This window comes from Fukomys damarensis, unplaced genomic scaffold (genome assembly GCF_012274545.1).
Source record: "Fukomys damarensis isolate Sample0158 unplaced genomic scaffold, DMR_v1.0_HiC HiC_scaffold_39, whole genome shotgun sequence".
Classification (NCBI taxonomy): domain Eukaryota; kingdom Metazoa; phylum Chordata; class Mammalia; order Rodentia; family Bathyergidae; genus Fukomys; species Fukomys damarensis.
The window spans coordinates 105867717-105880093 of NW_022900951.1; the positions used below are offsets into that span (position 1 = coordinate 105867717).

The window sequence follows — 12377 nt, forward strand, 5'->3', positions numbered from 1 at the left end:
TCCCCTCTTCCCCACAGCCCCACAGATGCAGCTGTCCTGTTGCACTGGGACTGCAAGTGGCAGAGCAAAACCCCGCCTCCAGCTGAGGGGACTGCAGCCCCGAGGGAATGCCTGCCCTTCGCACAGTGCCTTTGCCTGCCTTCCGGGGAATGCCCATGTGGTTCTCCACACTAGTTTGCACATTGTACAGAAGATCCTTAGACTGAAGACTTAGCTGCTCAGTGCCTCAGTTTCCTCTGCTACAAAACAGGCCTGCGGTGGAGAGGGAGCAGGTGAAGTTTTTTTGCACAGTGATTGGCACATGAGAAGCCCTCTGTATAACTTTGCTAGTATTACAGAGCTACATCCCGTTCAACCCGTCACTCGCCTCTTTTGAGTTCCACCTTCTTCATCTGTAAAAATGAAGAGGCTTGAGGTATGACCTCCCAGACTCCTGTCAGCTCTGATCCTGTAGAATTCTTTATGCCCGAAGTAGGGAGAACAAAGGTGGTTGTCCTGTGAAAATCGATGAGGGGGGACTGCAACCCCCAAAAGATTAACTTATCTGATCTGGCTGGAATCATAGTTGCTAGAAAAGCTAGGGTTGGGATTAAAGCTCTGAACTTGGACTTTCATGCCACTGGGCTAGCTCAACTGTGACCTGTCATTTCTTGAACATTCAAAAGATCAGAAAGCACAATGGGAGAAGTACGAAATGAAGGTTCCAACAGTCTCTGGTATGGAGGGGGCTGGTACAGACCCCCATAACCCAACAGTGGCCTTACTTGCTGGCTGAGGTTCCTGCTTCCCTGCCGTGCATGCATTTCTTCTCCCAGAGCTTCTCCTATAGCTCCTCCTTGCTTTGGCGGGCCCTGAACTCCCTCAAAAGGGCAAACTGAAGCACTCCCCTGTTTGCTGGGATCCCAACAAAGCCCTGTACCTACCTCCCTGCTCAATGTGGCCTGGGAAGATAGGAACCTGAGGCTCAGAAGGACCAAGGAGAGCCCTTGCTGGGCTGCCCAGCAAAGCTGGCTAGAAGCAGATTCAGGACCAGAAACCAGGTTTCTGGACCCTGGCCTTGTATAGAAAGGAATCTCAGGTGCCTGGTTAGGTTTCCTGAGCAGGAAACTTAAGTCCAAAACTTCAGACAAGGGTCCCCAGATAAGGGCTTAGTGATAGGCACTTGACACCTCTGGAGAGGTCTCCGAGGTTGCTGCCCAAGCGAAAGCTGCTATGAGGGAGGCCCGGTCTGTTCCTGGGGAGGCCTGCTGTGTTGCTTAGGCGATTTGAAGTTTCCAGTGACCAAGGCACACTCAGTCTAGGGAACCAGACCCCTTGCAGGAGCAGGGTGCCTAGACCAAGCTGAGGCCAGACCCAGGCTTGGGGCTTAGCACCCCAAAGAGCTGCTCTGCATTTGAGCAAGTGACTCAACCTCTTAGAGCCTATTTCACCACCTTGGAGATAGAGATGGCTGCTCTGTTTACTCCTCAGGGCCAGGGTGAGGCTTAGTGGAGATGATAATGGCTCCCATTTAGTGAGCTGGATTATGGGCCTGGCGCAGTGCCAAACACTGTACCTGCATCGTGGTGCTCAGTCCTGACCACAGCTCCATAACGCAGGCAGTGGCATCCTGCCCAATGAGGAGACAGGGGCTCATCCAGGCCGAGGCCCTGCTTCAGGATCACACAGAGGAGGAAATGCATCCGGATTTGAACACTCATCTAGCTCCAGAACTTCCTCTTCCACTGAAAATACTTTGCTAGAACCTGGTGGAGAGGCCATACCACAATCTGTTTATTAAATATCCTTGACTCTAGGCCTTGCCGCAGAATATAAGCCTTCCCTTCAGGCCCTGGGCAAAGGTTCAAGGGCTGAGTTGAAGGGCTTGCTGATGCTTCATTTGAGACCTGGTTGGGCAAACTATGACCTGCCACCTGTTTTCATAAAGTTTTGTTGGAACACAGCCACATCCACTGCCTATAGTGTTTTGGCACCGAGCAGATGGGACAGAGAATGCATACCCAATACCCCACCAAAATTGGAAAATACCGCCAGGTGTGGTGGCACGCACATAATAATCCCAGCTATTCAGGAGGCTGAGGCAGGAGGATTACAAATTGCAGGCCAGCCTGAACAACTTAGCAAGCCCTATCTCAAAATAAAATATTAAGTAAAGGGCTAAGAATGTAGCTCAGTGCTAACGGTACCCCTGGGTTCAGTCATCAGTACAAAAAAAAACTCTTCCCCTTAACAGAAAAAAGTTTGCTGACCCGATTTGAAACATTTAAGGAAGTGCCCCCGGACACAGCTCTGGCCTTTGGCTAAAGTCCAAGGCAGCAACGGGTGGGGTGGGGGTTACTTGCCATGCTCCCTCTCCAAGCACTGGATACTATGAAGGGAAAAGTGGCTTTTCCTAGGAGCACTGGCAAGGCTTGCCTTTTGGGGGTTCCCAAGAAATGCTGGCTGAGTCAGCAGCCTTTCTTGGGCCAGGAGAGGAAGATATTGAGTAAGGCTTTTCTGCCATCTTCGGCAGTTCGTTGGCACAGGTTCACTCTAGTCAGAAAGAAACCTTGGATTGAGAAATTTCAGCTGAATAACCTTTAGGCCTGAAAAGTGGAATTATATAAGCACCTCAAAAGGTTGGCTCAGGCCAGGCCCTATGGCTTCCTCGGCTGATGAAGAGGAACCACTTGAGGACCCAAGTCAGCCAGGGCTCACGGGAGAGGCTTCAGGGCAGCTATGGCTCATTTGACACCATACCTGGGGACTTGAAAAGCTGCGTGTGGTCTGTCAGTTTGACACCATAATCTCCCTCATTTTGGAAGCTGCCTAATTTCCAGATGGATTCAAAGCATTGTTGTTTTTCAGGTTCTCTGCCCGTATATCCTTCAACCTCTCTGTCTAGGACCTCTGGTCTAGAAATAATCAGTTAAGTGAACCCCTTCTGCTTTTACCATAGCTCAGAATTTTGACAAACCACTCCACACTTATTCTATCATATTCATTGGGTCAAATCAAGACACCACTGAAGGGTAACAACCTCTATCACATCCTGTTCTCCTTGGCTTGGCATCTAGTTATCCTTACTCCTTCCCCTCAGCCCCTGCCCCAAGGAGGTCAAGCTTGTGTCCTCCCTAGTATCCAGTTTACTGCACATGCCCTGTGGACTCTGGTGGCTGCCCCTCCTTCCTCGTCCACACCTCCACAGCTCTACATCCTCCTAGCTAAATATTTTCAGGCCATCTAGGGCCAGTGTTAGTCACTCGGCCTCCTTTCGCCATCCCCTGCAATTTATAGTTTACTATTATGTTTTTCCGCCCTGCCACCACCCCTTTCTCCTTAGTTTCAAGTAAAATTAGAGTTTTGGGGAGTGATTAAGGAGATAGCAGACCAATGAGCAGAAAACCAGCCCACCCAAAACCTCTACCTAATCCAGTTCCTCTGATGACTAGTTTGCCTAAAAGTCAAACTAGTAATTTTAAAGTAAGGAGTTTTGTACCAGTTTTCCTAAGAGGCACTCGCAATATAATGTCATATTTTAAGAATCACTGTGTCACAATTTGTAGCATTTCGTCAATGAGATAATTTTGTTCGCTTGTGGGTGACTATTTCCATTTTATCTCCTATTGAACATTTTATTACTTTTAGCAAGTTTGTTTGAAGACACGTTCTTTAAAATTGTGTATTTCAAGCAATAGATACTTGTCGTCTATAGAATTCCCCAGAAGATTATTGGATGCACCCGTTTTGATCACTCCCGTCTCCTCCTCAATGGGTTTTGCTCTGCACTGTCTATGCCTGCGAGCACCTGATGGGTTTATTAACCAAATTAGCATGTGCCCAATGTTCCTTTCTGTTCTGCAAGATATCGACATTTTGACAACTAGCATGAAGAAGTGAGACAGATGGGGCAGACGGCACTGAACTCCATGCATTTTATTTTTCAGGCTATCTCATTCATCAAGCAATCCCACTTGGTGAAACAGAAGATGATACATACAAAGTCATTACCAAATGTATTTATTGCTGAAAACAAGATTTTTCAAGAAAGGGAAACTAGCTAAAAAGTCCTGAATAGGTTTGAAAGTAGATAAAATAGAAGACACCCACCAAGAGTACAAAGTAACTTTTAGTAGAAATTCTATCTTTAATCAGCATGTTTTAAATAAATTACTTTTTAAAAGAATTCTTTCAATGACAATGCCATAAAAATTAAGATAGTCAAACAGATGCCCAAGGACTTAAAAGTGGGCTAAATTTTATTTGCACAGCTCACTAAGCTTAAAGGTTCCATTTGTAAGCTTGTGGTAAATCAGTTTAAGGCCAGTTGACCTAGAACCGATTTGAGATGCAGGCACTGACCTCCCTGCACGTGCAATCTGTGGGCACAGAGACAACCGTGGCTCTCAGGGGAAAGGAATTCCCCTCCCGAACGTGACCTCCAAGAGTAAGGGCAAACTGTCAGCTTTTAACTCTTTATTACAAAGACATATTTACACATAACCTTTACAAACACAATGAGCACAATTATGGGGAAGGGACAATTTCTTAATGAAAGGGGCCTTCATATCTTCGTATAAATTAGTAAAAGAATCATACACAACCACTTTAAATAAGACAACACCCTTACCCCACCCACTACCCTCCTCTGCCCATGTTCCCATCTTTCCCAGTCATCCTCCCTCTTCTGTCCTCTTCCCCGTGGGGCTGGGTGTGGCTACAGGTCATGGCAGGCTGCTGAGGGACAAAGAAAGGAGGAGGAGAAGGAAGGTGCTCAGGTCCCCGGTGGGGCTACCAGTGGCAGAGAAGACTTTGTGGACACTGGCCAGCCCCACTCCATGCCCAAATAGGTTGGAGGCTATGCCCAACGCAGCTTCCCAGGGTGGGCCTTGAGGTGGCAGTAGTGGCAGCAGTAGCAGCAATAGCAGCAGCAGTAGCAGCAGCAGAGGGGAAGGAAAAGACTGGCTGGGAGGCGCGGGCAAACTTTGGGGTTATTGTGGGACTTGGGGGAGCCTGACTCCCCCTGCCCTCATGCATACATAGGTGGGCATCAGGCTTCTGTTTTCCTTTTTTCTCTCCTGGGAGACCAGTGAGAAGGCAGGCTGCTCAGGTAAAAGTCAAGAGGGTCCACCTTCAGAGGAGGCTGTGCAAGGCTCCTCGTGAAAGCCAGGACTTCCTGGCCAGGGGTGCTACACCACCTGTACATACTCCTGTCTCTCTCTCCTTACTTCCTTCTTCCCTTCTTTTCCTCCCCCTTCTCCTTCACCCTCTTCCCTCTGATCCCCCAGGAAAGGCCACTAGGAAAGAGGGTTCAGTCCGCACAAAGCAGAGGCGATTGAGTCAATTATTTAAGGCCACCTCTGACTCCGGACAAGTAGTGTGGGGGTCTGAATGGTAGTCTCAGGGCCTGAGCTGCCCTGTTAAGGTACCCCAGGGCCAGGACTACTGCTGGCCACTTATGGTACCCTCATCCTATGGATAGCAGGGAGGTGGGAGCAGCTCTGTCTCCCAACAACGGGGAAGTTCACAGCCAGCTTGTTTCTCCCTGCCCTCCCAGTCACACCACCATAACCCCAGAAAAAGGCACTTCATGTGTTTTGAGAAGATATCGTCAAGAGGGACGAGGGTATCATAAAGTGGTACTTGGGAGACCTGGTCCCCATTCTGGCTCTGCAGAGACCCTGAGCAAATCACTCCTCTCTCCAGGCCTCTGCTGACAAAGACTTTTTCATAAGGAGGCTGAGTTAAGTGATCTCCAAGGGCCCTTTCAGCTTGATATTCTATGATTCTTGACAAAAACAACCCTCCTGCCCAGCTTTTACTCCTGGGAGGTTACAGAGCCATGCCAGGCCCAGCACCCTTCTGTCTTGACTCAGAGTTTGAACTGCCATAGAAGCTGAGGTGGGGAGTCAGCTGAGTCAGGAGACTTAGTGTGACACGGTACTTCCTGAGCTCCTCTCACTCACCTCTTCCTTCACTGGACCAGACATGGGGATGAAGAGGAGGCCACAGTGCTATTCTTCCTCTTCTCCAGTGCTTCAACCCCCTTCACCAGGGTACCATGTACCCTATTCCTGTGCACCCCCATGCACCCTCTTTGGATCGCAACACCCACCCTTCTAGTTAGAATCTCTCCTTGTGCATCTCAGGATTCCTCTCTGGAGGCCAAGTGAGGGATTCACTGACAAGAAATCAAGGATCTGCAGGACTGTGGAATGAAGTGCTTTCCACCCGGATCCCAGGGCAGATACAGGAGAGAGGTTGAGTGGAGGGTGGAGTCATCAGCTGGGGTAGGTGGGGCAGGGAGTATGGCAGGCCAGGAGAGGCTGGGTATCTGAAGTCAGTCCAGGGAGAGGCCAGGAAGATGGGCTTCATGGATCCTCATGAGAGAAATAGAATCGTCCAAATGTAGGGCGGGACCACGCTGTTAGATGAAGCTGGTGGGTGAGAAGAGCCAGGACCATCAGCAGCTAGAACAGGTGCGAGACAAGAGCTGACTGGATGTGAGGGCTCCAGAGAAGTCGATGGATGTGTGGAGTAGAGAGAAGCACAGTGCGCTGGCACCTGGGGGTGGGGCAGCGTGCTTCAGTCCTAATGAGACAAAAATGGCAAGAGAGAAGTCAAGGACACATTCTAGGTCAAAGAAACCTCCCCCCAAGGAAAGGAGAGAAAATAACCTTCATCCTACTCCCACCGCTAACCTTGAAGCTGACCCTAAAGCCCATCCCCGAGTTGGTGTCCCTCTGGGCCAGCTGCGGTGGGAGCCACAGCAGGCCTGGCCTCGGGTGTGGGTGAAGGCACTACTCTCTCGGTGGCTGCCTTTGATGCTTCTCTCCTTCCCCAGCTTTCCTCCTGCCCTTGGCCTGTCAGCCCCATGATTCTCTCTGCCTCTTCCCACCTCGCCCCTGGACCTGGCAAGGTTCCACAATGGACACCTGCGGGCACACCCTGGAACCCTCCCCAATCAAGGCCCCCCAGATTTCCAGAACTCTCCAACAGACCAGCCTGCCCAACCCCCAGCAGCAGGAGGGAGGGGAGACAGCACCGCTGAGCTGTTGGGGAGGCGGGAGATCCGTCCCTGGTGTGGAGCCCTTGTCCGGGCCTCAGTCTCTCCCCTCTGTGAAACAAAGGTGCTAGACGAGTGCTCTACAAGTTCCCTGGCAACTCTAAGGCCCTAGTTGTGTGTGGAGCCGGGACTGCTTGCTGGAAATGTCTGGCCAATGATGAGTGATAGGGTCACAAGCTGCTAGGCTGTCCCTCCCCCAGCACATAGCACTGCCCACTGACCAGGGACTCCAATCAGTTACCTGCTTCAGAAAGGCATGGGACCCTTATGGGAGAGGCGGGGCCGCTGGCGGCGGAACTTCCTTCGGCCTCCCTGCCAGGGCCCTGGTCCATTCCTTGAAGCCCTGGGCTGCACCAAGTATCGGACACTGCCTTGCTCCAGGCCTCTCCCATCGGGAGGCTGCATCAGGGGCACTGCAGGAAAAAAAAGACGAGTTAGCAAGGAAAGGTGATGGAAAAAGCTGGAGGGCTGGGAGGTGGCACTCCTTACAGCTTTTCTTTTGTTTCTTTTTCTTTGTTTGTTTCCTGATGAAAACTATGGTGATTATACACTGGCCTGGAGCAGGCAGAACCCACTACCTAGATCTTGCCATTGAAGTAGCTGACTTTATGTCCTTTTGACAGTTAAAACACGTTTCTCACTGGCACTGTTGGAACACTGTTGGGGGTGCACGTTGGGGCATCAGGCTGTACTTGGCTGGGATGTGGGGGGCAGTACCCCCCGTGGCACCCATGCAGCTGGTGGACTTCAGACATTTCACACGTACAATATTACTATGACTCCTGCTCTGTGGGCCCATCACCCGGATTCCATAGCTATCCACATGGAGCCACATATGCTCCATTATCCCTTTTCATTTTGTTTGGCTGCAGTATTCTGAAGCAAATCCTGAAGATCATGTCGTTGTACTCCTATGTACTTCAATAGGCAGAGTGACCCCCTTTTGACTACTGGAGATCTCACACCTAGCCCCTGGGTATCCCATCAGCAGTCAGGCGTCTCTCAGGCTTGCTCCTGAGGCTTTCCTGGGAGTATGGCTGGAATGTCTGACTCGGCCTGCTTTATGCTTGGCTCTACCCAGCCCATGACCTGATTTAGAGGCTAATAAATATTGCATGCATGAATGAATGAATGCACAGTATGTCTGTGCATCAGGAGAGGGCTGGGATGTTGCAGTTGTCCTACCTCGCATCATTCCTAGGTTGCGCCTCCCATCCCGTGTTTGATGGGATATCTATTCCAACCCCAGGGGGCTTTTACTCTTCTGAAGCTCCCCTCTACATCTGTTCACTTCTGGCCTAGAGTAGAAGTCTCTCCATGCCGGCCTAAGCCCTGACAATGAAATCCAAGCCGTGATAGGTATACTTGGGTATGATAAGGAAGAAGGCACTCTTGGCAAATCTCAGAGCCTGCGGTCCAGCCAGGGACGCCGAGCTGGCACCCAGAGGGAGGCAGCGTGCGGAGATGAGACGGTGCTGGAGAAGAGGCAGATGTGCAATGCCCAGTTTGGGGCTGGCCTGCAGAAATGTGGCATCGGAGCCTAGTGAAAATGAGTACCAGTCTTTCTTCTCTCACACCATCTGATCTGCCTTCAGCTTGTCCCTGGCCCTGGAGCCTCATTGCCATCCATGCAGGAATCCCCACCAGTAACTCACAGTTTCCATACGGCCTCCCATTGGCTGCTCCTCCGCCCCCCTCCCCTGCCTCCAACACCCACCACGCTCTGGTTCCTTCCTTGGCTCTTGTGAGTTCTCCACTCCTTGCACACAATTTCCAGGCATTTAGCCTCCTCTTGGGCCAAAAGTGGGCGAGGTGTGTCCTTGGGGCCCACTTTACCCAGGCTCCAGGGCGTGCTGTTCTCTCTGCCCACTCACAGCCAGACACGCACACTCCCCCTGCACACGCATATGCTCTAACCCTGCGACCTTATGATTTACCAAGTTCATTCGGTTAACATAGCCACGCTTCAGTGCTGATGGGCCGGGTGAATTAATGTGTCAACTGAGCCTCTAAACTTAAAACGTACAGGAATTAAAACAACAATTAATTGTCTTAGCACTTTGGAGCAGGATGGACAGCCAGGTCAAGGAGGCTACTTCTGTCTGACTTATGCAGAGCTCCCCTCTGGCTGCCATCTGTGGAGGGGCTGGGGCTGGGGACGAAGACGAAAGGACCTTTATTAAGTTCCCAACCTGGCTTCTGCGCCTCATGGCCTGGGTTTTTGTGTCCCTCGAGGTTTACCCTGCGTACTGAAGGTGGATCTGAGTGGTGCTGATGAGGATGAGGAGTCAGAACCAGAGACACACTCGGTGCAAATTGGTAGTGACTGTGCTGAGCATGGGGCCAGGAATAGGGGGAGGTCCCCGAGGGCCTTGAAAACATGAGTGAAGCCTTGGATCTCTTGCCCATGCCTTCAACTACTGGGGGTGGAGGTGCAAAGGCTCCTCCGGACTGGGGAAAGGAGGCCCAGCACCAGGAAGGGAAGAGTGTCATCCTCACGTGCTCACACCTAAGCCTGTGTCTGTGGCAGTCAGGAAGGGAAGGATGGGTTATACAGGGTGGTGGCTTAGACTGTGGCCAGAAAGTTGTCAAGACTAGGCCTACAGAGACGAGCCACCCTGAGCTCACTGAGTACCAGTCAGGCCCTGGACAGCAGCCACCCAGAAACCCCTGGCTTCTGTCACCCATTGAGCAGGGGCCTCATTGTCCTAACTCAAGGAAGTCTGCAGACTTCTCTGGCTCCCTGCACCCATCACCCACCTGTTTCCTACTTTTGATGCTGAGTCTGGATCAATGTCAGATAGGCTGACACCTGAAACCCTGGCTTTGTCCTGTCCAAAGGGACAAATTAGAGGCTGTTGATTCTCATCACAGGCAGAGGTCCTTGCTGTACAAAGGAACACCCCTTTAGCAATGGGGGCCATCCCCAGGGCACTTCAGCATTTCCCCCCAACTCATTTGCTGCTTAAAGTGAGGCAGGAGCCAGTTGTCCAGGAAGCTCAAACCCAGGGGGGTTGGAGTCATTGCCCACTGAAACACATGAAACAATGAAGTGAGGGCATCTCCATGCTGTACCCCAGTAGAGATGCCCCCCCAGTGGGAGAACTAGATTTGTTCTTCATGAACCTCAAACTCCAGCCCTGCCAGAGCACAAAGAGGGGCGTGCGTGTGACGTTTCAGGAACATATCACACTCACCAGGAATGGCACACCTGTTTTCCCTCTCATAGTCTGACCTGTCTTGTGGTTACTTTAAAAACCCACACTGGTGTTCTGGTGGGGACCCCACTGACAACGCCCCTTCTGCCATTCTGTAGCACTGCGTGTGTGTCCGGGATGAAGCACCTTTCCCTTGTCTGCTCAGCCTTCTGCCCCACTGGCTTCTCCAGGGTCCTGTGCTATCACCTGATACCAGCTTTGCTGTCCTGGATATGTCGTTGGGGCTCTGGCAGCCTGGCCCTTCCTTTTGACTTCCTTTAGTCCTTTTTCTTCCGATGCAGGCCTAGCTCAGGTTACGTGGGTGCTTAGCACTCAAGACAGGGATGGAGTGGAGATGCCATTCCCCCAGTGGGAGGGGTACAATAGGCTGTCCTCACACTGTCACTGGTACTACATGCAGGAGAGGAGAAAGAGAGGTGCCCAAAGACAGGGACACTTGGCCCAGGCCCAGCAGCTCTCAGACTCAGAAGAGCAAAGTATATCCCAGGCCAGGAGGTGGGGGTGGGGGTGGGGGAGGAGAGAGTTAACCTTCCATGTTAGGAAAGAATGTGGGGAGAGAGCAGGAAGCATGCTTTTCAGGCTTGGAACTCTGGTGACCCTGGCTGAGGATAGTGTGTGCAAGTCTGGGCCAAGGACAAAGTAGCTCTGGGGCCCCTGTTTCTAGGACAAAATGGAAGGCAAGGGAGGCAGGATAGGACATATGTACCTGGACCCTTAGCTAGTGGCCACCTCCAGGGAGGTGTCCTCCTTGGCTCCAGGAAAGGTCAGGAGGCAGAAACACAGCAGAGGCTTTGGAAGTTTCCAGCAATAGGCTTAAGTAAAAAATGTGAGGATAGTATGTACCAAAATTGAGATGTACAGATGATCTAATGTAAAAGGGGTGAATTAAAGCACGAAGTGGCAGGGTCTAGGCCAGAAGCCCACAGCACTCTGGCAGTCTGGCCAACTTTGCTTCCCTTGAAACTAGTTCTCTGCTTTACTAGTACTGCCCCAATGGCTGGACCCCCAAAGGGTTCCCATGGTGTCTGCTGGCCAATAGTTTTCCAGTAGCCTCTGGAGGAGCACTGGGTATGCGGGTCTTCCTCAGGGACACGTTTTCTGTGCCCACTCTTTTTATTCCCTGAAGGTACCATTGTGGGCTATTTGCCTGTAGTGCCAATTGTGCAAGTGTCTTGTCTAGCCAACTACACTGGTTCCTAGGGAATAGGTCCCAGTGGTGTCTTTATTTGTATCTTTTGCTACCTTCCTGCCACTGCCTGCCTGGCAGGAGTTTCTGAGGAGAAAGCCTGCTCACTGGCCCAGCGCTGGGATCTTGAACACGGGCTCAGGAGAGAGCTACCTGGAGCCAGGAGGTTCTAGAAGGCAGGCAGTGCTCTCAGCACAGGGCCAGTACCCAGGAATAAGGACAGAGAAAGGAGGTGGCCTACAAAGAGGCTGGCAGCATTGGCAACCCCCAGAGGCTCCTGGGCTGCAGTCCATCCTCCTGCTCTGCAGGGTTGGGAACCAAGTACAGGGCTCTTCCTCTAGGAAACTTGCTGCCCTGCCCTCTTCGTCCCTTGGCTTTCACCTTCCTGTGACTCCAGCCCTGGCACTGGCATTAGTCCACCTGGTCTTAGCCTTCTTCTTCTGTGGTGCCAGGGAGGCAACAGTGACAGCCAGATCACAGGGCTGCGGGAGCTGGCAGCCCCAGGAGACACTGAGACACAAAGGACAGGCAGCCTGGAGCACGGCTGGGAACCAGGCTTGGGACAGGCAAAGGGGCACAAGTGCCAGGTATTTCCAAGTGCCAGGTATTTCCACAAGTGCCAGGTGTGTTGGGGGGTCAGGTGGGGGCAAAAAGACTCCCCTTGCCTGAGCACCATGGAGGTGTCAGATCAGGTGCCGGCTTTCCTGGTTTGGTGCCTGAGACAGGAAGATGAAGGTGAAGTTTACCTGTGCCTGGGGCAGAGTGGAGGCTGGAGCCAGGATGTGAAAGAGCCAAGCGCCTGTGGTGGGATGGAGGCTCTGGGGAGGGCCTCCTGCGCAGAAGCAGAGGAGACCAGGAAGGACCTTGAGCTGGGGAGAAGACCGGCCTGACCCAGTCAGGCCTCTGCTAGCTTCCAGGCTGAAAGGAG

At 51.8% G+C, this 12377-nt stretch overlaps 1 protein-coding gene across 1 annotated transcript in view; it reads right to left on the reverse strand.

Annotated features, from left to right (window-relative positions):
* Positions 1-4215: 4215 nt before the first annotated feature.
* The window catches only part of Apln (apelin), a 36208-nt gene continuing 28046 nt past the window's right edge, over positions 4216-12377 (reverse strand). The window contains exons 3-5 of the mRNA XM_033760509.1: positions 12196-12335; positions 7287-7458; positions 4216-6570 (exon numbers count right to left, since the gene is read on the reverse strand). Of these exons, the coding sequence (XP_033616400.1) occupies positions 7292-7458; positions 12196-12335 (307 nt within the window). The 3' untranslated portion in view covers positions 4216-6570; positions 7287-7291. The remainder of the gene's footprint in view (positions 6571-7286; positions 7459-12195; positions 12336-12377) is intronic.